Raw genomic sequence first — 21,514 nt, forward strand, 5'->3', positions numbered from 1 at the left:
GCCGAGCCGAGGTAAGGGCAGAGGGCGCCCAGGGCCTGGAGGCAGGACCAGGAGCTGAGGGTGCTCCCGAGGGCCGGGAAAGCAGGGCCAGCTGGATGCAGCTGCCAGCAGCACTCGGCTCCGCGGAAGAGGCCATGTCCCCCCGGAGATGCGGTGGACACGGCCGGGGGCCAGCTGGCCGCGGGAAGGACGTGGTGGCTGTAGCCCCGGCTCTGGTCTGGGGTGCTGGAAGTGGGAGCGGAGCCCACGCCGCTTTTGTGGGTGCTCAGAGCTTTCCTTGCTTCCTTAATGTCCTGCTCCAGAGAGCTCAAGTTTCCGCAGCTGGAAACAGGCCACGTTTGAAAACCTGCCCAGCTGTGGGTTTCCAAACCCTCCGGCCCCCACGGCGCTGCAGCCTGGCTTCCAGCTCCCCACAGACCTGGGAGCTCGAGGGGGAGGAAAAACCCCTGCGGCTGCATTCAGCCCCTGTGACACCAAGGCTCCCTGTGCCCCGGCACCCCGAGGTGCTGGGAGCGGGGACGGCCAGGAGGGAAGCGCCTTCCGCCCAGGGTGGCTGCGGATGGGCCGGGCACCGGGTGTTCACAGCTGCCAGACCCTCGGGCTCTGCCTTTCCCGAAATCGCATCCCTGGTGGAGCAGCAAGCCCAGACATGCAGGGGACTGGTGTCCCCAGTGTCCCCGCAGGCGCCTGCTGTTCCCTCTTCCTCCTCCTCCTCCCCAAAGCTGGCCCGGCCCTGGGATGGGAACAACGTCGCGACGGCTCACCCAGCCCGGGAGTGCTGCATGAACCCGTCCCCCACACGCGGCTGCAGACCTGAGCCTTTCCCAGATGGGAAAAGCTTCCCTGTCCCACTGGATTTCTTCGGAGCCAGCTGGGTCTCAGCCAAGCCCGCGCCTCCCTTTAGCTCTGCTGGGACGGCTCCCCGACAGGCACCACCAGCCCAGTTTGCGTCTCCCCGGGGACCTTCCCCAGCCCCTCGCCCAGGCGGCGGGGACGCGGCGGGGACGCAGGTGGGACCGCACGGCCCCTTGTCCCCGGGGAAACGCCGCTTCGCCTCCGCTCCCACCACGCACCCAACTTCACGATATTTATTCCAGCTGCGATATCTCCAGCAGCGCTTGGCGGGGACGGAGCTGGCGCACGGGCTCCCACGCGCCGTCCCAGCGCCGCGAGCCCAGAGGCCCGGCCGGCTGCACCGTGTCCCGGCCCGGCCGTGTCCCGGCCCCGGCCCCGGCCCCCCCCCGCCCCGCTTCCCCTTCCCGCCCCCGCTGCCGTTTTGCAACCGGCGCTGTCGCCCTTTGCAAGCGGCGCCGCGGGGAGCGGGGCGGGGGGCGCCGGGGCGCTGCGGGGCGAAACCGGGGGGGGCCCCCGCGGCTCCCCCCCCCCCCGGGGGACCGGGCTGGCCCCGGCCGGCGGCGCGGCCTCACGTGGCCGCCGTTGACTCAGAGCCGGAGCAGGCGGAAGCTGCTCCCGGTGCCCGGGGCGGGGCGGCGCGGTGCGGAGCGCAGCGTGGTGCGGAGCGGAGCAGCCCGGCGCGGTGGGGGGCTCGGGGCGGTGCGGGACAGCCCGGTGCGGTGCAGGATATCTCCTTGCAGATTTGGGTGCGGTGCACCCCGGTGAGCAGGAAAGGGCAGCGCGGTGCGGAGCGGGGCAGCCTGGTGCGGAGCAGCGCGGTGCGGGACAGCCCGGTGCAGGGACAGCCCGGTGCAGGGTACGAGCCCTCCCGGTACGCGGTAATAGCCCCCCCGCCGTGGGGCAGGCAGCCTCCCGCCACCCCAGGCATGGAGGGTCCGGGGGTGCCGCCGGTGGCCGGGAGCTGCTGGCAGGACCCGCTGGCCGTGGCGGGCACGGCGGGCCGGCCCGTGTGCAGGGCCCGGGGGCGACCCGGCGGGCTGCGGGCGCTGAGCGTCGTGTGCGTGCTAGGCCGGGAGCCTGCAGCGTGCCCGGCGCTGCGCAGCCTGCGCGACGCCTGCCGCGACGTGCGGGCCCAGCTGCGCACCGTGCCCTTCGGCACCCTGGCGCTGGGCGACACCGGCACCCTGGACCTCTTCTACAACGCAGGTGAGGATGGGCCCCGGGCTTGGCTTTTTCCCTTTGCTAGCTGGGGAAGGAGTCCACAGCCCCCCCCGTGCATTGCCCAGGGAAGATCTTTGCAGCTCCTTCCCGGATGGGGAATTTCCTTTACCCTCCTTTGCCTGCTGCACTGGGGCAGGGACTTTCCATGGGGGGGAGGAGAGGGGGGTTCCCATGCCGATGTCCATCTGAGCAGAGAACGTGTTCCCACGCTAACCCCAAATCTGCAGCTCCCCCTGCTAATTCCCCAGGGCTGGGAGTTGCTGCAGCTGGCACTGGCCTCTGGGATAAAATGGGATCAGGAGCCATAACCCAGGTGTCTCCCTCCTGGGGAGCAAATACTGTCCGGCTCCGAGGACTGATGTGGCCAGAGCCATCAGAGATGCCGGTAATAACAAGCCAGAGCAGCGCCCGGTCGCCCTGGCCGCTAGGGCCGGGAGGAATATCCCGTCCTCACTGGAGAGTTTCTGTCCCGCTGTGCTGAGTCTTCTCTTGGCCTCTTTGCAGCAGCCAGCGGAGCTGCGCTTGCCGGCTTTGGGATCAGGTGGTTTGCTGTTTGCTTTTCTGCTTTCCGCCTGTTTATTTTCCAGGGTTGCTGGAAGTCGGTCGGGACATTTTTCTCCCTGTCGCTAAACACACGTGTATCATTTCTGAAAGGGTGTTTTTGTGGAAGAGTTCCCCCGGAGCGCGAGCCCTGCAGGCTGTGTCCCGCCGGCGGCCGAGCGGGTGCCCACCCGGGTGCAGCCCTGCAGCGCCTGCAGCTTTGCGGCGGGGAGGGGTTGTGCGCTCACGGGGGGCCACAGCCATCCGGGAGGCTGGGGAAGTGAAAGCGCATCCCCCAGAGGAAGGGGAAGTCCGGGGGCCGTCGGAGCCGGGCACCGAGTGATGTGGAAAGAGCTCACTCGGTGTGGCGGGGGCCCGCTGGTCCTTGCGACGTGCCACCCTCGACGTGCCAGGCATCAGGACGCCTGGGCTCCCCCCTGCAGCAGACCTCGGCTGGGTCGCGCGGGGGCCTCGACTGTCTGGCGCTGGTGACTCTGCTCGCGCCAGGGCTCGGACCGCGTGGGCGTCCGTGCCTCAGTTTCCCCGGCTGCTGCCTGCTGTGCTTGGCAAGGGTGGGGGTGTTCCTCTCCCTGGTTTCCTGGGTGCTGTCTGCACCGCTGCACGGCAGGCTCCCGGCTCGCCAGCCCCTTGCCCGGGCTGGGGTGCCGTGCGGGGGGCTCGGGGGGCTCTGGGGCCCCCTTCCTCCCCGTGAGCGCCGCTGCCGTCCCACCCGCAGACGTGGCCGTGGTGGAGGTGAGCGACTCCATCTGCCAGCCCTCGCTCTTCTACCACCTGGGCGTCCGCGAGAGCTTCAACATGACCAACAACGTCCTGCTGTGCGGCCGCAGCGACCTGCCCAGCCTGCAGGCGCTCCAGGTGAGCGGGGCCGGGGGGCCGGGAGCCTGCCCCCCTCTCCTCCCCGGGGACAAACAGCCACGAAGGACCCGCGAGCGTCTGCCCTCGCGTGGCAAGAGGAGCTGAAACAGCGGCTCTGAACAGCCGCAGCGCCTGCGTCCTTGTCCCGGCCAGCTTCGCTCCGGACCTGCTGGAGGTAGCGGGGTCTCGCAGGCGTCTTAGCCGGGCGCCCGGCTGTCCCCTTCCCCGAGCGCTGTCTGCCGTGTCCCCGCGTCCATCTCCCAGCCCCCGTGCCGAGGCGCGGGGCTGCCTCCGTGGGACAACGTGCCTGGTCCACCCCTGCGCGGGCGCTGTGGCCCTCGCCGGCCGGCCTTGGAGCCGGGTCCTCCCCGAGCCGGGCCAAGTTCCCACGGTCGCATCCAGCTTCGGCACAGGCTTCCCTGGGCCTGAGGGGACAAGGAGCAAAGGAATGGCTCAGGCTGGGGACCCGGAGCCCAACCACGGGGCACAAAGCGCTCCCACGGCCCGAATCAGCCAGGAATTTGGGGACTGGCGCTTTTTTCCTGGGAAAAGCCGATGCCTCGGAGTTGAAACCCTTCACGGGAAAGGGACTGATGGGAGGGTTTTTCACTGCTCAGAAAAAATGCGGATGGGAGCACATCCAAATTGTCCCCAAATGCCGTTCCGACTCCGAGCGGGTCCCGGGCGAGGGGGGGAGCCCCGGAGCACCCGTTTGGAGCTGCCTTTTCGCGTCGCTGGTTCAGCGGAGAAACAGGCTGTGATTGCAGCCCTGCCGGGGGGACTTTGCACGCATCGCTCGCTCGTTCGGCGGTGGCGGGGCGCCGGGCCGGGCCAGGCCGGGTGGCCCTCGCGGGAGCTGGCTGTTTTCCAGATAGCTCCGATGCCTGAGTCTGAAAGCATCCGGTTTCTTTTGCTGGGCCGTGGAGCTCGTTAAATCCCTCCCTCTCTCCCTCTCTCTCTCTCCGCAGGAGGACATCTGCCAGAAGAACTCGGTACGTCCCTTCCCCTCGTGCTTGCTGCCGTCTCCCTGCTGCGGTGCCGTGGGAAGGGGGAGGTTTAGGGGGAGAATTGAGCCCCCGGGCTGGCAGCTTTGGGAGGGTGGGCTTTGCATGTGGGGCACAAGGCCTGTCCCCCAAAGCTGAGCAGGGGGGTCCTCGCTTGCTCAGAGTGAGCACCTGGGACCAGCAGTGTTGGAGAGAGGCACCTGGTTTTTAAAAGGTTTGGGGCTGTTCACTCTGGAGCATAATGATGGCAGTCAGGGAAAAGTTAGTGAGGCTTTCCTTGCTGATGAATTATGGAAGAGAGAGCAGCGGTGGTTGTGTTAACGTGGTCTGCATGGTCCGGGCTGCGTGGGCTTGGAGAGAAGGGGCTGTTTCATGAAACGAGCGGAGGAGTTCTCTGCTCAGCTGGCACCGCAGCTCACGCCTTCTCCCCTCCCTCAGGACCTCTGCGGCAGCTACACCTTCATCCCCTACGTGGTGACGCCCCAGAACAAGGTTGTCTGCTGCGACGCCAGTGCCATGAAGTGCCTGACGGAGCTTTTCCAGCCCGGCTTCAACACGGAGGGCTTCTTCACCCCGCTGGCGGGCCGCCTCGCCAAGCTCCTGGAGGGGATCCCCACCAACTCCTGGTACTGCCGCTCGCCCCTTGCTCCCCCCGGCGGGGCGCGATGCTGCTGGGTTGGCGTCCCCCGCCTCGGGTGCCAGGGCGCTCAGGCCCCACGTCTTTGCCCCCCAGTGGCTATTTCCGGGAGACGATCCGGCGTGACATCCGCCGGGCCCGGGAGCTGTACCGGGGCGAGCAGCTGAGCCGGGAGCTGGCCCGCATCCAGCAGCGCCTGGACAGCATGGAGCTGCTCAGCCTGGACATCATCATCAACCTCCTCCTGTCCTACCGCGACGTGCAGGTGAGCCGTGCCCCGGCGCAGCAGGGTGTCCGGTCACGGGCTGGGGACCGGCTTGGTGTCCCCAAGAGGATGGCAGGGGCTAAAAGCCCCCGGTCACTTGGTGGAGCTGGGCTGCTCCGGGAAGCGGGGCGGCCCCGGGCTGCCAAGCTCCCGCTGGGGGCAGGCGCCTGCCAGCCGGCGCAGCTCTGCCCGCCTCATCCCGCAGGATTACGACTCCATCGTCACGCTGGTGGAGACGCTGCAGGCGCTGCCCACCTGCGACGTGGCCGAGCAGCACAACGTCCGCTTCCACTACGCCTTTGCCCTGAACCGGTGAGCGGCCGGGGCGGGCGGCGGGCGGCGAAGCCCCCAGAGCCGGGCTGAGCACCGGGTCCCCGCCACGGGTGCAGCTCCGGGCGAGCCGGCGCAGCCCCACGGCGCGGGGCTGGGGGCAGTGGGGACGGTTCCCCTCGTGCCCCTTTGCTGAGCGCCGGCGGCGTGTGCGCAGGCGCAACCGGCCCGGGGACCGGGAGAAGGCCCTGTCCGTGCTGCTGCCGGCGGTGGAGCGGCGGGAGGGGGCTGCGCCCGACCTCTTCTGCCTGTGCGGCCGCATCTACAAGGACATGTTCATCAGCTCGGGCTTCGCCGACGCCGAGACGAGGGAGCGGGCCTTCTACTGGTGAGGCTTGGGGACGGGGCTGGGAGCCCCGCGTGTGCCCGGGCAGGAGCCCCACGGCATTTCGGGGCCTTTCTGCGCTCCAGGGCCCCGTGTTCAAATCCTCCCGGGAGCAATTCGGAGGCCGGTGATGCCAGTTCCCGCGGGGGCTTTGCTTCTTTCCTCCCCTTTGGGACCCTTCCGATGGGCTTCATTTGGGAGCGTGTCGATGTCGTGTGGGGCTTGTCTTCAGCGCGGCGCCCCCGAGGCGGTCGCGTTTTGGCTGGGTGGGATGGCGGGCGATGCCGCGGCCGTGCCCAACGCCCGGCACTGCCGCCTCTCCCCAGGTACAGCAAAGCCTTCGACGTGGAGCCAAGCCTTCACTCGGGCATCAACTCCGCCGTCCTCCTCATGGCTGCCGGGCACCGGTTCGAGACCTCGGCGCAGCTCCGGCAAATAGGTGCCTCCAAACCGGGAGGTCGGGGACAGGGACCCTCCGGAGGCTGCGGGGTCCCCGGGACGTGGCGGCATCGGCATCCCGGGAGGGGACGTGCCCCGGTGCCTGCCAGGTGCCGGCGGCGCAGGGTGACGGGGATCCCGCTCCCTGCGTGCAGGCGTGAAGCTGAACTGCCTGCAGGGCCGCAAGGGCAGCCTGGAGAAGCTGCACTACTACTGGGACGTGGGGTTTTGCCTCGGCGCCGGCATCTTGGCCAACGACCTCAGCAAAGTCATCCAGGCTTCGGAGAAGCTCTACAAGCTCAACGCGCCGGGCTGGTGAGCAGCTGGGGCTGCCGGTCCCCTGCCTGCCGGGGCGAGATCGGCTGTCCGGTCCCCTGCGGCTGTCCCCTGGCGTGCCCCAAGGGCATTTTGGGGGGTGGTGGGGATGTCTTGCCCGCCGTGCTCTCCCCGCAGGTACCTGGTGTCGGTCATGGAGACGTTCCTGCTCTACAAACACTTCCAGAAGAGCCCCCAGGTGAAATCCGCCCGGCAGGAGCTGGCTGACTTCTGGCTGGATTTCCTCCTCGAGGGCTGCCGGCCCGTCGTCCCCGCGCACCGCTGCCCGGTAAGGGCCGATGGGGCACGTGGTGCTCCCCAAACTCCCAGCCCGGTGGTGCCCGTCCCCGGGGATTGGAGGTTGGGGTGGGCTCACGTGGGATTTGGGGAGGCACCTGGAGGAGTCAGGTGGCCCCAGAAGGGAGCCGAGCCTGGCGGGTCGGGTATCCCAGCGGGATGACGTGGCTGCCGGCAGGGAGGAAGGGGCAGTGGGGGCCAGGGCGAGGGGGAGGTGGGCTCAGGCTGCTTTTGGGGACCCTACGGGCAGGGGGTGCCAGGCCGCGGGGTGAGCCGTGTCCCCTCGCCACCGCCGCAGGTCCTGGTCCTGGCGCTCAGCAAGGTCCTGCAGCCGGCGCAGGTGGCCGTGCAGAGCGGCGCGGAGGAGCCGGCGGTGACGCTCGGCCTCGTGCAGCCCTCGGACGAGGTAGGACCCGGGGCCGGCCGGGGCGGGGGTCCCTCCGCCGGCCCCCTCCTCACCTGCCCCCTTTCCTCCCCGCAGACGGCGGTGTCGAGCTGGACCTTCGCGGCCGCCGCCATCCAGGGCATCAGGTGGGCACCGGCATCGCCCGTCCGCGCCGTGTCCCCCGGCCCCCCCCGAGGCTGGGCAGGGCGAGCGGGGGGCACCGGGGGCAGCATCGCTGACACCGTGGGGGCTCCTTTCCCTCCAGCATCTGCAAGAGCGACGAGCGGGGCTGCTTCCTCTACGTGCTGCACCCGGCGGAGGATTTCCAGCTTTATTTCCCGTCCCAGCAGCACTGCCGCTGGTGAGCGGGGAGCGGGGGGGGCATACGGGGACCCCCATCACCACCCCGGTGAGCAGGGAGGGACGAGGGCGTGCAGCTCCCCCCCCCAAACCCACTGCCAGTTTGGGGAGAGGAGGATCCTAGGGACCCCAACCCTGGGAGGAGAGGACGAAGCAGGGTGGCGCTTGCGCGGCTGGCGGGGGGCAGGCTGGGACGGGGAGCGGGACGCTGGGACGGGAGGTGGCAGCGCCCGGGCGCTCAGGACCCGCTGTCCTTCCCTGCGGGCAGGTTCTGCGACCTGGTGCAGTCCTTGCTCGCCGAGCAGGCGGCGGGCGGCGAGGAGGTGCCCAGCCCCACGCAGCCCGTCCTGGAGGTGAGCCGGGCACGCGGGCAGGGCCGGGTGCCGCGGGGCGCCGGGTGCCGCGGGCTCTCGCCATGTGCTTTTCCCTGCAGTACAGCTACGAGTACTCGGAGACGGGCGAGCGGGTGGTGCTGGGCCGGGGCACGTACGGGGTCGTCTACGCCGGGCGCTGTCGCAGCAACCAAGTGCGCATCGCCATCAAGGAGATCCCGGAGCGTGACAGCTGGTAGGTGCCCGCAGCGCCGTGCCCGGGGGTCCCGGGGCGCCCGGGGACCCCTCGTCACCCCGCTGTGCCTGCCGCGCAGGTACTCGCAGTCCTTGCACGAGGAGATCGCCTTGCACAAGCACCTGCGGCACAGGAACATCGTGCAATACCTGGGCTCCGTCAGCCAGGGCGGCTTCATCAAGATCTTCATGGAGGAGGTGCCGGGAGGTGGGCAGTGCCGGGGCGCCGCGCACCCAGCCCCAGGAGCTGGGCATGGCTGGGTGGGGGGTTTGGGGCATCGTGGGGTGTTGCCCTGCTCCGCATTCCCCGGATAAGGAAAGGTGGCTGCGGCATGGGGCACTGGGGCAGCGACCTGACGTGGCCCGTGGTCATCCCCCTCCTCCGTCCCCTCTCCAGGGAGCCTCTCGTCCCTGCTGCGCTCCAGGTGGGGCCCCCTGAAGGACAACGAACCCACCATCGTCTTCTACACCCGCCAGATCCTCGACGGGCTGAGCTACCTCCACGATAACCACATCGTGCACCGAGACATCAAGGTGAGCAGGGTGGCAGGGTGGGCGTCCCCTGGCAGCCTGCGCCGGGGGCGATGCGCGACGGCCCTGGCTGTTCGAGCCCTGGGAGCTCTCTGGCTTGGCCTCCTGCTTTATTCTGGGGTGCTCTTCCCAGGGAGACAACGTCCTCATCAACACGTATAGCGGGGTGCTGAAGATCTCTGACTTCGGCACCTCCAAGCGGCTGGCGGGCATCAGCCCCAGCGCCGAGACCTTCACGGGTAAGGGCATCCTGGGGCTGGTTCCCATGTCGTGGGGGCAGGAGAATGGGAGGATGCTGAGGACAAGGTGATGCTGGGGCCTGCGTCCCTCCACCGCACGTCGGATGGAGGAGTGGTGGGGTGATGGGTGCTGGCTCCTTCATCCCCCTCGTCTTCTCCCCAGGCACCCTGCAGTACATGGCCCCAGAAATCATCGACCAAGGGCCGTGGGGCTATGGGAAGCCAGCAGATATCTGGTCCCTGGGTTGCACCATCATCGAGATGGCCACGGGCAAGCCCCCTTTCTACGAGCTGGGCAGCCCCCAGGCCGCGATGTTCAAGGTACCTGCGGGGCTGGGGGCGGGCGGATGCCCCATCCCTGCAGGGCCGGTCCCTTCACAACCCCCTGTGTGCTTCTCCTCCAGGTGGGCATGTTTAAGATGCACCCCGAGGTGCCCGAGTCCATGTCAGACAAGGCCAAGACTTTCATCCTGCGCTGCTTCGAGGCCGATCCGGCCAAGCGGGCAACGGCGGCCGCGTTGCTGCAGGAGCCTTTCCTCGCCCCAGCCGGCACCAGGAGGACCAGGAGCCAGGCGGCGGCCACCACGGGGGGCAGCCCACACGGGGCGGCGGGTGAGGCTGGGGGTGCTGAGCGTGGACAGGATGGGGGCTGCCTGGCGCTAGCTGCAAAGTAACTGTCTGCATCTCCATCATCTCCCCGGCAGGCGATTCCCCCCACTCTGGGCACCCGAGTGGGGACCCAGAGGTCACCGAGGGGACCCAGGGACGTCCCTCGGCCACGCAGGGTGCCCAGGCGGTGGGGACAGCGGGCAGCCCCCTGCTCCCACGCTGCTCCAGCGACACAACCTCCAGCCGCGGCTATTTGGGGTAGGGCATCCCCGCGCGGGGGGTGACAGAGGGACCCCAGGGCAGGGGCTGGCTTTCTGTCCCTGTCCCCGCTGCCTCCCCAGAAGCCCCCTGCCACATCCCAGCACTGCATCCCGTGATGCCCCCCATGGGCATGGGGCAGCCTCCCCGTTACGGGACGGGGGGCTTGCGATGCAGTTGGGTACCCAGCACCTTCTGCCATACCCAGCACCTGCAGGTTGGATCCCCCAGTTACCCCAGTGCTGGCACCAGGGGTTATAGGGAAAGGCAGGCTGGTCACCTGGAGGGTTTGTCCCCTGTCCCAGTCCCCCCAGCCCAGACTGGGCGGTTTCGCTGGGTATCGGCAGGGCCCTTCTTCGCTGCCCTGGTATCTGGAAGGCGATGCCACGCCGTCCCCGGGCTGCGCCCCTAAATGCCCGAGGCCGTGGGGCAGCGCCAGCTCTCCCCACCTCTCGCCAGGGCTCCCGAGGACTCGGCCGGCTCCGACCTCAGCCTGCGCTCGTCCTCCCCCGAGGAGAGCGGGGAGCTCTTCCTCCGCCGCAAGGACAGCAAGCGCCGTGCCACGCTGCACCGCATCCTCACCGACGAGGCGCCCGGCATCGCTGCCGCCTTGGAGGAGAGCCAGGTGGGCGCTGGGTGCCCGGCGGGCTCTGCCGGGCAGAAAGGGCCCCCGCCACTCGCGGTGGGCACCGCGGGGCTGGGAAGGAGGGGAGCGTGCCCTGAGCCTCCCTCCTGCCTGCCCAGAGCGCGGAGGGCCGGCAGCTGGGCTCGGAGCACGTCGCCCAGCTGCTGAGCTGCCTGCGGAGCTACATCCAGTGCCCTGACCAGCACCGGCTCCGCCAGGACCTCCTGGCGCTGCAGACCCGGCTGCGGGCGGACGGGCTGAGCCTCTGCCACCTCCACGTTCCCCTCTCCAACTTCCAGGAGGCGGTGAGTGCCCGGGGGGGGGGGGGGCTGCGGTGGCGATGCCCAGGGACCGCGATGCCCAGCGCAGCGATGCTCCGGGGCCAGTGATGCCCTGGAGCTCGCGAGGCCCCAGTGCTGGTGACACCCCAGCATAGTCACGTCCTGCATGGCAATGCCCCCGTGCTGGCAATGCCCCCGTGCTGGCGATACCCTGGCCATGCCCTGGCCTCTGCCCCTCCTAGGTGAAACGGGTCCTGCGCCGACATCACATCAAACCCCACTGGATGTTCGCGCTGGACGACGCCGTCAGCCGGGCAGTGCAGGCGGCTTTCGCCGTGCTCATGCAAGGTGGGTGGCCCTGGGGGACAGCTGGCGCACGCATTCGGGTCCCGACACCACGGTCCAGTGGAGGGAGGAAGAAGGTGGCCACCCCTGGGTTGGGATGGTGGCAAGGGGGGCTTTGAGGTGCTGGGAAAGGGATGAAGGGGTTCAAGTGCCCCCAGCTGGCACCAAGGCAGCCCTGGCTTGGCCCAGCTCCCCGCTCTGTCCCTGCTGCCCTGGGGGCCGATGCCATCGGGCTCCTCTTTGCCCACCGCTGCCCTTGGCCTCTGCCCCCGCAGACCTGGGAACGAAGGGCAGCTGGCTGGGGGGAGACGGTGCCAAGGACACGAGTGATGAGGACGACCCCGTGCCGCCGAAGCCATCCGGCCCCAGGAGCCGGCCCCGGCGGGACAGCCCCAGTTTGGGGCTGGGCACCAGCTCCAGCACCCAGACGGGCCCCACGTCCTCGCTGCTGGGTCCCTCCCCGCTGGTGGCACAGCTTTGCCACCTCCGCATGGAGACGGGCAGGTAGGATTTGCTGGGTCCCTGCTCCCGGAGCCGCCTGGCCGCCGGGCACCCGTGGGTGCCAGTCCGTGCCCCTGCTCTGCCCCCAGGCTGCTCCGGGAGCTGGCTGCCAAGGAGCAGGAGTGGCAGAGGCTGGCGCAGCGGGTGCTTCGCCCCGCGCAGGAGGACGCCCCGGCCCCGCGCCGGCCCCAGCCCCACGGGCACCGGGGAGGGTCGGGCAGCGTTGCTCACCCCCCCGCCACGGCCGAGCCCCACCAGGGGCAGGCGGACCCCCTCCTCGTCGAGTGGCTCCAGCAGCACGGCGCGGACCAGGCCACCACGGACACGGTAAGACCCACGGCCCCTGCACCGGGCGCTGGCAGCACGGGGCAGCAGGGTGCTGCCGCCTGCCCACACCGCCCTCCCTGCCCATCTCCTGCAGCTCCTCTGGCACGGTTTCACCCTGCGGGACCTGCTGGGCTGCGCCACCCGCGACGACCTCTTCTACACGGGCATCAGGTACCGCCAGCCGGGGCAGCTTTGCCGCTGCTGGCCCGGCTCTGCCGGCCGGGCACGGGGAGAGCCGGGCGCTGCGGCTGGCTCCGTCCCCGCACCCAGCCGGCTCCGTCCCCGGCAGGCATGGGGCAGCGTACCGCCTGTGGGCCGCTATCCTGGAGCATCGTCGCACCCTCGCCCAGCGGGAATCGGAGTGAGGCCGGGGCGCTGGACCACGCCGTGGGACCCAGCCGCCTCCTCGCAGCCCCCCGGAGCACCAGGGCTGCCAGACATCGCTCCTGCCGGCCGGGGCGTGGGCGCCCACGGGTGCCGATGGAGGGGACGGCCCCGTGCCAGGAGGCCGAGAGCAGCAGGACGCAGCCGGACACCAGAGGGAGAAACCGGAGCATGGCGCTCCAAGGAATAAAGAGCCGCCAGCTGTGCCTTCGGGTGCCACTTCATTGCAGCAGAAGTGCCCGGGGGGGGACGCAGGGGGGCACAGACCCCGGCCCTCTCCCCTGCACCCACAGCGATGCTCCGGGCTCGGCTTGGTGCCGGGGTGCCGCAGTCCCGCTACGCCCGGGGCACCAGGTTGGTCCGCAGGGGCAGCAGCGCCTCGACCCAGCGGCCGGGCTGCTGGAGCAGGCGGCCCCAGACGCCGCGCTCCTCCGGCGTCGAGTCCATCCAGGCCACGGGCAGCCCGTAGCTGCTCCCTGCGGAGAGGCAGCGGGCGTCAGCGCCCGGCGCGGGGGCCCCGGGCACTCGGCGGTCCCCGTCCCCGCGGCTCGTCCCCTCACCTGTGCCCAGGCTGAGCCGGATGCCGCCCAGCTGGCGCTTGGAGAAAGCCTCGTGGTGCCAGAGGGTGAACTCGGCGCACGCCTCCGCCAGGTCCTTGGCCTGGAAGCCGTCGTACACCATGGTGTGGTTGAAGAGGGGGTTCAGGCTCCGCTTCACCACCCGCGTTTTCTGGCGGCTCGCCTTGCTGTCGTCGGGCAGCACGTAGCTGGGGGCGAGAGCGGGCTGAGCCCGGGCAGGGGCACACCCCCCCCCTTTGCCACCGTGGGGACCCCCCCTTGCCAGCGCATTGCCTTACCACTGCACGAAGGCGTCCACGGTGCCGCGGTGCAGGGGCACGAGGCTCTGAGCATCCTTCACCCAGATGTGCAGCTCGCCCGTGGGCGGCAGCCCGGCGCCTGCGGGGAGCAACGGGGTCAGGGCAGGGCGCGAACCCCCCCCCCATCACCCCCCTGTTCCAACACCGGTGCCTGCGTCCGCCTCTCACCTTCGGAGCCGGCGGGGATGAACTTCAGCGCCAAGTTGAGGTTGCCCCGGCTGGCGAGATCATCCTGGGAGATGGGTGTCTGTGGGCACGGAGGAAGGAGAGGGTTATGGAGGGCCAGGTGGGGGCTGGACGGGGGGGTCTGGGAGCAGCTGGGGGGTCCAGGCCGTGGCTGCTCACCCGGGGCTGGAGGTTGAACCACTCCGGCCGCGTGTTGGCCCAGTCCCAGGCGCCCAGCGCGATCTCCACCTCACCCAGGAAGAGGTTCCTGCCCAGGCTGTCGTGGTGCCACACGGACAGGTTCAGGGTCCGGCCCTGCAGGTCTGTTTTCTCCAGCTTGTACTGACCGGGGAGGGGACAGGGACATGGTGAGGGCGCAGGGGTGCCATCCCCACCATCGGCTCCCCAGATCCCCCCCCCCCCTTTCCGAGGAGGTCCCACCACCCCAAACCGTCCTGGAGGCAGCAGCAAACCTTGAGGGTCTCGTTGAAGACGGGGTCCAGGCTCCGCTTGCGCACCGTGGTCTTGCGCTTGCTGCGGTTCGACTTGTCGGGGAGCAGGTAGGTCTTGATGTACCTGGAGCCAAAAATTGAGGCGAGGGGGTGCAAAGGGAGCCAGCAACCGGGTACCACCGAGGGCATCACCCAGGCATCACCGCAGGGCTGGAAGGGGACAACCCCCCCCCCCCCCGGGGATTCCCGAGCCCCGGCACGGGGCAGGGGCACTCACGGGTCCGACCGCTGCTTCTTGGCCTCGGCCAGCTCCCGGCACCGCACCACGTGCACGTGCAGCTCCTTCTTGGCCGGGTCGTAGCGCAGGGCGAACTGGACGCAGCCCCGCACGGCCACCTTGCCCAGCTCGCCGTCGCTGTACAGGCTCATCAGGCTGCCGCTCAGCTGCGGGGCAGCGGCACGGGGTCAACGAGGGGCTGGGACCCCCCCCGAACCCCGGCAGCGTGGTCTCCATCCCCCCCCCCCCCCCGGCCCCGTACCGTGGAGGAGCTGAGGCTGGACACGGAGGAGCTGGCCGTCAGCAGGCTGCTCGGCGGCGTGTGGCCGTTCTGCGGGGACGCCCGGTCCGGGGATGCCTGCCCGGGCTGCGGGGTCCCCGGCGCCTGCAACCGCAAAGCAAAGGGACCTTGAGCCACGGGGGGGTCAAACCCCCTCCCAAAGCCCAGGGAGGCTCCCAGGGCACCCGGCTCCCCAGGGCACCCAGCTCCCAGCAAGCGCCCAGCACTTGGGCACGACCCAGCCGGAGAGGGGCATCCGTGCCGCTTCAGCCCCCCCCCATCCTACCTCTCCGGCGTCGGGGGCGCTGGGCACGGAGTCGGGTTCTTCCTCCTCTTCCTCCGTGCTGGACGTGCTGAAGGGGTTACCGTCCGCTCGGTCGCCTGCAAGGGCGTGATGTCAGGGGGTGTTTTTGGGCAGGACAGCATGGATATGGGGGGGGGGGGGTGTCTCTTTTTCCCTGCCCCTCCCGCTATCCTCCCCCCCCTCCGCAGCACCGAAGGGTGCTGGCTCCGGCCCGCAGCGGCCCCCCCCCCCCCCCCCCCCCAGCATGGTTACCTGGCTGGAGCGGGACGTCCTGCTCCCTCGACGGGGCGTCAGCCTGCTGCGGAGGCTGCGCCACCAGCGTCACCTCCCGCACCGGGGCCGCGGGGCAGACGTCGCAGGGCTGTTCGGCAAGACGCGTGGGAAACATGGGATGAAGGGGGGAGGGGGGGGCACAAACGCCCTGCTCGGCCCCAGCCCTGCAGCTGGACGCGATCTGTCCCCTCTGGGTCACCAGCAAGGGAGGTGGGGGGGTGATGGCAGGATGTGGCCCATCGCCTCCTGCCACAGCGTCGGGCTCTTTTTGCAAGGTGGCAGCAGCCTCCTGGGCTGCCGCTGTGGCTCCCTCCCCACTCCGGCACCGCAGGAGCCAGGCGCCCCCGGCTGCACCCCCAGGGTGCTCCCCTAAAGAGCGAGCCCATCACCGGGGTGTCGGGTACCAGCCCTGGCCCCACACACAATCTCCCACCCTAGGCACCCACCTGGGCCTGTGTGGCCTCCGGGGCCTCATCCTTCGAGGGGCTGCAAGAAGACAAGAAAATCAGATAATATCAGAGCGATATCAGTGGGCCAAATAAAAGATGCCACCAGCCCGGCCCCTTCCCTGGGGTGGCATCCTGGCCCGGCGCCGGACACGCCGGGGCCCTGCCAGCCATCCTCACCTCTCCTCCGTCTCCACCGCGCTGTCCTCATCCTCCTTTTCCTCCGCCGAGGGCTCTCCGATCGCCTCCAGCTCCCCAGGGCCAGGGTCGGGCTCCTTCTCCCCTGCTCACGGGCACGGGGGGGGGCTCAGCGGGCTGCGGCCCGGCCGTGCCCCCCCGTGCCGTCCCCGTCCCCGTCCCCGTCCCTCGCCTACCCCGGGGCCGCCTCCTGCGGCGGATGGAGGCGCGGACGAGGTCGGAGCCCAGGTGGTGGCGGTGGCGCTGGGCGCGAACGTCGCAGAACCAGTCGCCCGTGAGGCTCTTGAGCCGCGCCGGGTCCGAGACCGACTTGCGGAGCTTGCTGGTGGCGGCGAGGGCAGAGGTGGTGGCCACGGCGCGCCAGGGCGTCCCCGCACGTGGCGTCCCGGGTGGGGGGGGGGGGGGACCCCAGGGCACCGTCCCCGTCCCCGCAAGCCAGCCCTTCCCAAAGCGCGTGCGGAAGAGCGGGCAGCCCCGGCAGTGCCGGCGATGCCACCCCTTTCCCATGGGGTTCACCGCGGGTCCCCCACCACCGATGTCCCCCCCCCCCCTCGCCCCCAGCAGGGTGCCAGCCCGGCCTCACCTGACGCGTCCCTCCTCGCGCCGGCGGAGCTGCGCGTCCCTGCGCAGCACCTCGGCGATGGCGCTCCACTCCTCCTCCGTCAGGAAGCTGAGGTCCAGCAGCGCCTCCACCTCCGGCTGCAGCGCCATGGCGGGATGCCCGCAGGGTCCCGCGGGCCGGGATGCTCGGGCCGGTCCTAGGAGCCTGCCGAGGCGCGGGGGGCTGCTGGGGCGGGGGGCAGCGCGGGGGCAGCGCTCAGCATGCCGGGCGCACGGCCCGGGTGCAGGTCAGTGGCGTTCCCGCCCGGAGATGGACCGCGGAGATGCCTCGGGGTGGGACGCGGGCGCCATCCTGACCCTCTGCAAGGAGACAAAGTGGGGGCTCAGCGCGGCGCCTGCTGCAATTCCCACTTCCAAAGCAGCTCCGGACCCCAGTGGGGCTCCGAGGGGGCAAACCGAGGGGTGGCAGAGGGGACCCGCTGCCGCTGAGCCCTGCCGGCCGGGGGGGACAAGCAGTGGCCAGCGCTGCGGCACGGCCGCCAGCCGGCTCCGGAAAAGGCTGCCGCACCTGCGCGGGCCCTGGCGCAGGGGCCCCGGAACCGGCCCCACGCCAAAGCCAGCCCTTCCCGCGGGGTGGGGGCCTTGCCAGGCGGGACGTGCCGGAAACCTGCGCAGAGCCTGTGTTTGCACAGGGTGTTTGTTCAGGGCTGGTTCTGGCCCTGCTAGCGCTGGCCCTGGCAGCAGGCCGGGCCGGGGCTGCCCGCACTCGCACCCGTTTTCCCATGGGCATTCGCGTGTCACTGGGGTGCCGCGGCACAGGAATGGGCCACCAAAGCGGGCTCGGCCACCCGTCACCTTTGTCCCGGCGATGGGTGCTGGCCAGGCCGGACCAGGCTGAGACCTTACTCAACTCATCATAGCCTCTGGGGTGGAGAAATGGCAGCAGTTGAAGCAGGGCTCTTGCCCCATTGCCCAGCGTTGCCTCACCGGTGCTCTGCACCCGCGTTGGGAAAGATCCTCATGCCGCAGGAAAGCAAGGGCAGGAAATTGCAGCGGAAGCGGCGCAGGATTGCTCGGGTCACCCCAAGCCCTGGGGTACAAAGTCACCGTGCGCCAGCCAGGGTGACAGCAGGGTCCTGCCGCCAGCGGCGCCGCTCAGCAGCTGGAGTGGGACCGAGAGCTGCCATGCAGCCGTGCGCCCACTGGGACAGGAGCATCCCAACGCCCAGCCCCAACCTCTGCCAGGGAATCACTACCCAGCTCCATCCTCCTCCTCGGGGTGCAAACGTGCCCCACGGCACTGTAACCACCTGTGGCCTGCCCTGCCTTGCGGGTGGCCCTGTGCCTTGCCATGCAGGTGGCCCTGTCCCTGCCTCATGGGTGGCCCTGTCCCCATGCCAAGGGTGGCCCTGTCCCCAGCCCCAGGCAGTCTCAGGCGGCCATGGGACAGCCCAGACTGGGATCCAGTGCGGGGTCTGAGCACGCTGGGGCCGGCGGGTGGGCTGGGTGTCAGCTGCACCAGGCGATCACCCATGGGACCAACCTGCCACCCATCTGGGCCACCCCAGCATCCCAGCCTCCCTGGGCACCCCAGTATGCCTGGGCACCCCGGCATCCCTGGGCACCCGCACGCCGGGCAGGGAGGAGGCGGCGGAGCACCCTGCCTCTCCCCGGGAGCCTTTCGCAGAGCGGGACCCATGTTAGCTGCGAGCAGCCCCCACCAGAGCAGGGGGGCTCAGGACACATCCCCGGAGGCGCCCGGAGCCCGGGGGTTTTCCCTGGGGCCGCCGCTGACGCCGGCCGCTGCCTCGGGGCCGCCGCGGGCTCGGGGCCTGCTCCGTATCCTGTTTACTCGCGGTGCGCGCGGGGGCCGGGTGCGCGGGGGTGTTCCCCCCTCCCGGAACACGCCGGGCACCCAAATAAAGCTGCGGTGGTGCCCACGTGCTCCTGCGGTCCCCTGGCCCCCGCGGAGACATCGGGGCCCCGGCGAGGACGTAAACAAGCACCCCAACCCCACGCCTGCCAGCGTGGAGAGGGGTGCTGGGCACGGACCCCCCCCCCCCACACACACACACAGTATGGGAGACCCGTTAAACCAGTTAAACTTCCCCAGTAAGCCGCGAGGGGGGGGGGGGGTGCACGTCCCCCTTTTTCTTTGCAAACAGCCTGCTGTGCTGGGGGGGGGGGTGATGCACGGTGCGAATGCAACCTGCCCCCCCCCCCTCCCCAAAAGCTCCCGGCCATGCCCAGGGGCTCTGCGAGGGGCTCGGTCCCCTCCTCCGGCCGGGCCGCAGGCCACCGCGGGGCTGGCGGGCCCAGGGCTGCACGCTCCCAGCACCCAGCACCCAGCACCCAGCCCCCCCCCCCCCGCCCGGGGCCTTTGCTCTCCAGCCGGGGCCCTGCAGCCCATCACTGTGGCCTCAGGCCCCGTCCGGCTCGGGGGCACCGCCAGGCCTGCAGCACACGGTGGGTGGGGGGAATAAGAGGATTTGGGTCATGGAGCCGGCAACGTCCCAGCCCCTCCAAAGTAGTGGTACTCCCCTCTCCGGAGAGGCGCCGTGCCCGGAGAGCGGTGCACCGGGGCGGGGGGGGGGGGGTGGATTTGCACCCGACGGAGCCGGACCCCAAACCCCCCTTCCCCAGGCACCGATCCCACCCCCCCCCCCCCGGCAGGCTGCACCCCGCACCACCGTGGGGCAAGCCGTGGGGGCCCGGTGGTGGCCTTACCTGCCCAGGTGCGTGCGTGGGGGCCATGGGCACCCTGCACCCGCCGGCGAGGGCAGCACCCGCCGCCGCCTTCCGTCTCCCTTCGCCTCGGCACCGGCGCCCTGCTCGGCGGCCCCGACCTAAGGCTGAGTCAACCGCAGGCGAGCGAGCGCCTCCTCGCCCCGGCGGCACGAAAGCAGGGACTGGAGCCAGCGGCACCCGCCGGACGGGACTGGGCTGCACTGGGCTGAACTGGGAGGCGGCAGGCGGCCTTTGGGGGGGGGGTTTAGCTGGGGAAATGGGGTGGCTGCCCGCCCCGGCGCGGGGACGACAGCGGAAGCAGTGGGACGTCCCGGGGGCGAGAGGGGGCCCCCGAGGTCCCGGGGGCTGCGTGGGGCTCGGCGGGCGGCGGGTGCCTCCCCGTGCCCCGGGGGGGGGGGGGGGTCCGACCCAGCGCCGCCGGCCCGGGGAGCCGCCGGGAGCCCCCAGCCCCGCACGGAGGCGTTGGGGGCGGCTCGCGGGGAAGGATGCGGCCCTGCGGGAGACCCTGGGCTCGGCTGGGTTGCACTGGGCTGGACTGGTCTTTGCTGGGAATCAGGAGGAAGGTCAAAGCCTCCCTCCCCACAGCCCCCCCGGCCCCGCAAGGGGGATTCAGGCCCTCCCTTCTCTCACCCCGAAAGCCCAGAGCTGGTGGGTGTGGGGGGGGGGGGTCTGCCCAGGGTCCCCATCCTAGGGGACCCACAGCCCCAGCCCAGGGGCAGCTCCAGCCCCACGGTCCCCATCCCGGGGGGCAGCTCTGGCCCCAGACCACCTAGGATCAACCCAGCTATTCCAGCGCTCAGCCCCACGCAGGATGAGGCCAGGGATGTCTGGAGGTGGCAACCCCCTCCCCTCCGCGAGGGCAGCTCCTGACACGCCAGGCACCTGGGGCAGGAGCATCCTCCCCCGGCCCAGCGAAGGCCCGTGCCTCAGTTTCCCTCGACGGCACGGGGCGGATGGCGGACTGGAAGGGAGCCAGCACCCGCCGGCCCCGTCCCGCGCTCACCGGCAGCCGAGCCGAGGCGCTGAGCCTGCAGCCCCGGCGAGCGGCGGCGCTGGCGGGCAGGGAGCGCTGCGGAGGGGCGCAGCGCCCGCCGGCAGCAGCCTGGCAGCTCATGCCGAGTGGAGGCCCGCGGCGCAAGGGGATTATTTTTAGCGTGGTTTCTAAGGAAATGAGACTTCAGCAACGGCTCCGTCTGTCTGTCTGCTGCCCTCCCCTTCCTCTCGCTCTTTGCAGAGCCGCAGGGTGCTTTCAACTGCGAGCCGAAGGGCAGAAGCCTGAAATGTGTTAGATTCCTGTGCATCGCATGAAAAATCGATGCTGGGAAGCAGAGACCAAAGTCGCCCTCCCCCCCCACACCCCCCCCCCCCGGCAGCCAGCGCCCAGCTGCCTGCACGCACCCCAGCCCGGGTGGCTCTCACTAACGCTGCCGCTCGTGGGACCCCGTCAGGGCTCATTTTTCTCTGGATGCTCTCGAAATGGGCTGGCCCGGCAGCTCTGCGCCCTCCTGCCCATGCTGCACCCGGCCACAAGTCATTGCCACACGCTCACATGGGCAGCTTGTCGTCCCCCCCCCCCCCCCCGGGTCCAGTGTCACCTGGACATCCATGCCGGCCTTGGAGCGAGTGTGGCCAGGTCTCTGCCAGGGGGACGCGGGGGGCAGATGGCTCGGAGACAGTCGTGCCCATGGACACTGCCAGGCCACACATGCCCCCACGGGGATGCTCGAGGGCTGGGAATGCTCCTCCGGGTTGTCCAGGCAAGGCACCGAGCCCTCTTGGCGCCTCCCAGCTTGGGACCCTTCATGCCACCAACGTCCAGACTGAGAAGCCTTTATTGGCAGAAGCTGGCACAGGAAAGGAGGCGCCAGATGGATGGACGGATGGACAGATGGATGGATGGATGGACAGACCAATGGATGGACAAAAGAATGGACAGATGGAAGGATGGATGGATGGATGGACAGATGGATGAATGGATAGATGGGCAGATGGATGAATGGATGGACAGATGGATGAATGGATGGATGGACAGATGGATGGGTGAGCAGACAGACATGCAGACAGTCCCGGCAGCCAGACTGTGCCCATCACCGCCCAGGAAGGGCCGTGATCCTTGTAGCTCCCAGGCGCGCTGTGCTCAGGCGTGGGGCAGTGCAAACAGGCAGCAACGAGTCGCGGGTCCGTACCTGGGGGCAAAAAACCCCCCCGTGCAGGGCGGCACGGTCCTGCAGCGCCGGGGGCAGCCCGCAGGCCGGTTCTGCGGTGTCGGCCGCAGCTGAGCCAGCCCACGAGCTCCGCGATGCCGCAGCCGCGGACGAAAGGGTTGCAGCGCAGGATGAGCCAGAGGCCCCGCTGCTGGGCCAGGTCTAAAACAGGACGGACAACGTGGCCAAGCCCTGAAAATGCCTCCCTGCACAGA

The 21,514-nt window shown here is 70.2% G+C and overlaps 2 protein-coding genes across 3 annotated transcripts; one reads left to right on the top strand and one right to left on the bottom strand.

The window, feature by feature from the left end:
- Positions 1-1,507: 1,507 nt before the first annotated feature.
- On the top strand, positions 1,508-12,704 carry MAP3K6 (mitogen-activated protein kinase kinase kinase 6). The gene is made up of 27 exons (XM_067311394.1): positions 1,508-2,061; positions 3,353-3,492; positions 4,461-4,484; positions 4,935-5,122; positions 5,230-5,398; positions 5,604-5,710; positions 5,886-6,056; positions 6,380-6,492; positions 6,647-6,806; positions 6,945-7,095; positions 7,402-7,509; positions 7,585-7,634; positions 7,754-7,849; positions 8,117-8,201; positions 8,282-8,415; positions 8,495-8,622; positions 8,812-8,948; positions 9,079-9,184; positions 9,348-9,505; positions 9,589-9,796; positions 9,889-10,051; positions 10,511-10,676; positions 10,796-10,981; positions 11,200-11,305; positions 11,578-11,806; positions 11,893-12,130; positions 12,225-12,704. The coding sequence occupies exons 1-27, from the start codon at positions 1,782-1,784 to the stop codon at positions 12,702-12,704; spliced, it is 4,281 nt and encodes a 1,426-aa protein (XP_067167495.1). The 5' UTR covers positions 1,508-1,781.
- A 14-nt stretch (positions 12,705-12,718) lies between these two features.
- On the bottom strand, positions 12,719-19,254 carry SYTL1 (synaptotagmin like 1). 2 transcript variants are annotated; one of them, XM_067311392.1, is made up of 15 exons: positions 19,075-19,254; positions 16,370-16,707; positions 15,963-16,108; positions 15,769-15,871; positions 15,589-15,628; positions 15,122-15,230; positions 14,852-14,946; positions 14,548-14,670; positions 14,286-14,452; positions 14,030-14,132; positions 13,737-13,898; positions 13,560-13,638; positions 13,371-13,470; positions 13,075-13,280; positions 12,719-12,990 (listed from the first exon to the last, which is right to left on the bottom strand). In XM_067311392.1, exons 2-15 carry the CDS (start codon positions 16,495-16,497, stop codon positions 12,851-12,853), a joined length of 1,701 nt encoding a protein of 566 aa, XP_067167493.1. In that variant the 5' UTR covers positions 16,498-16,707; positions 19,075-19,254; the 3' UTR covers positions 12,719-12,850. The 2 variants fall into 2 exon arrangements, with proteins under 2 accessions (XP_067167493.1, XP_067167494.1); XM_067311393.1 differs by lacking the exon at positions 19,075-19,254 and adding an exon at positions 17,259-17,450.
- Positions 19,255-21,514: the final 2,260 nt, after the last annotated feature.

This window comes from Apteryx mantelli, chromosome 27 (assembly GCF_036417845.1).
Source record: "Apteryx mantelli isolate bAptMan1 chromosome 27, bAptMan1.hap1, whole genome shotgun sequence".
NCBI lineage: Eukaryota > Metazoa > Chordata > Aves > Apterygiformes > Apterygidae > Apteryx > Apteryx mantelli.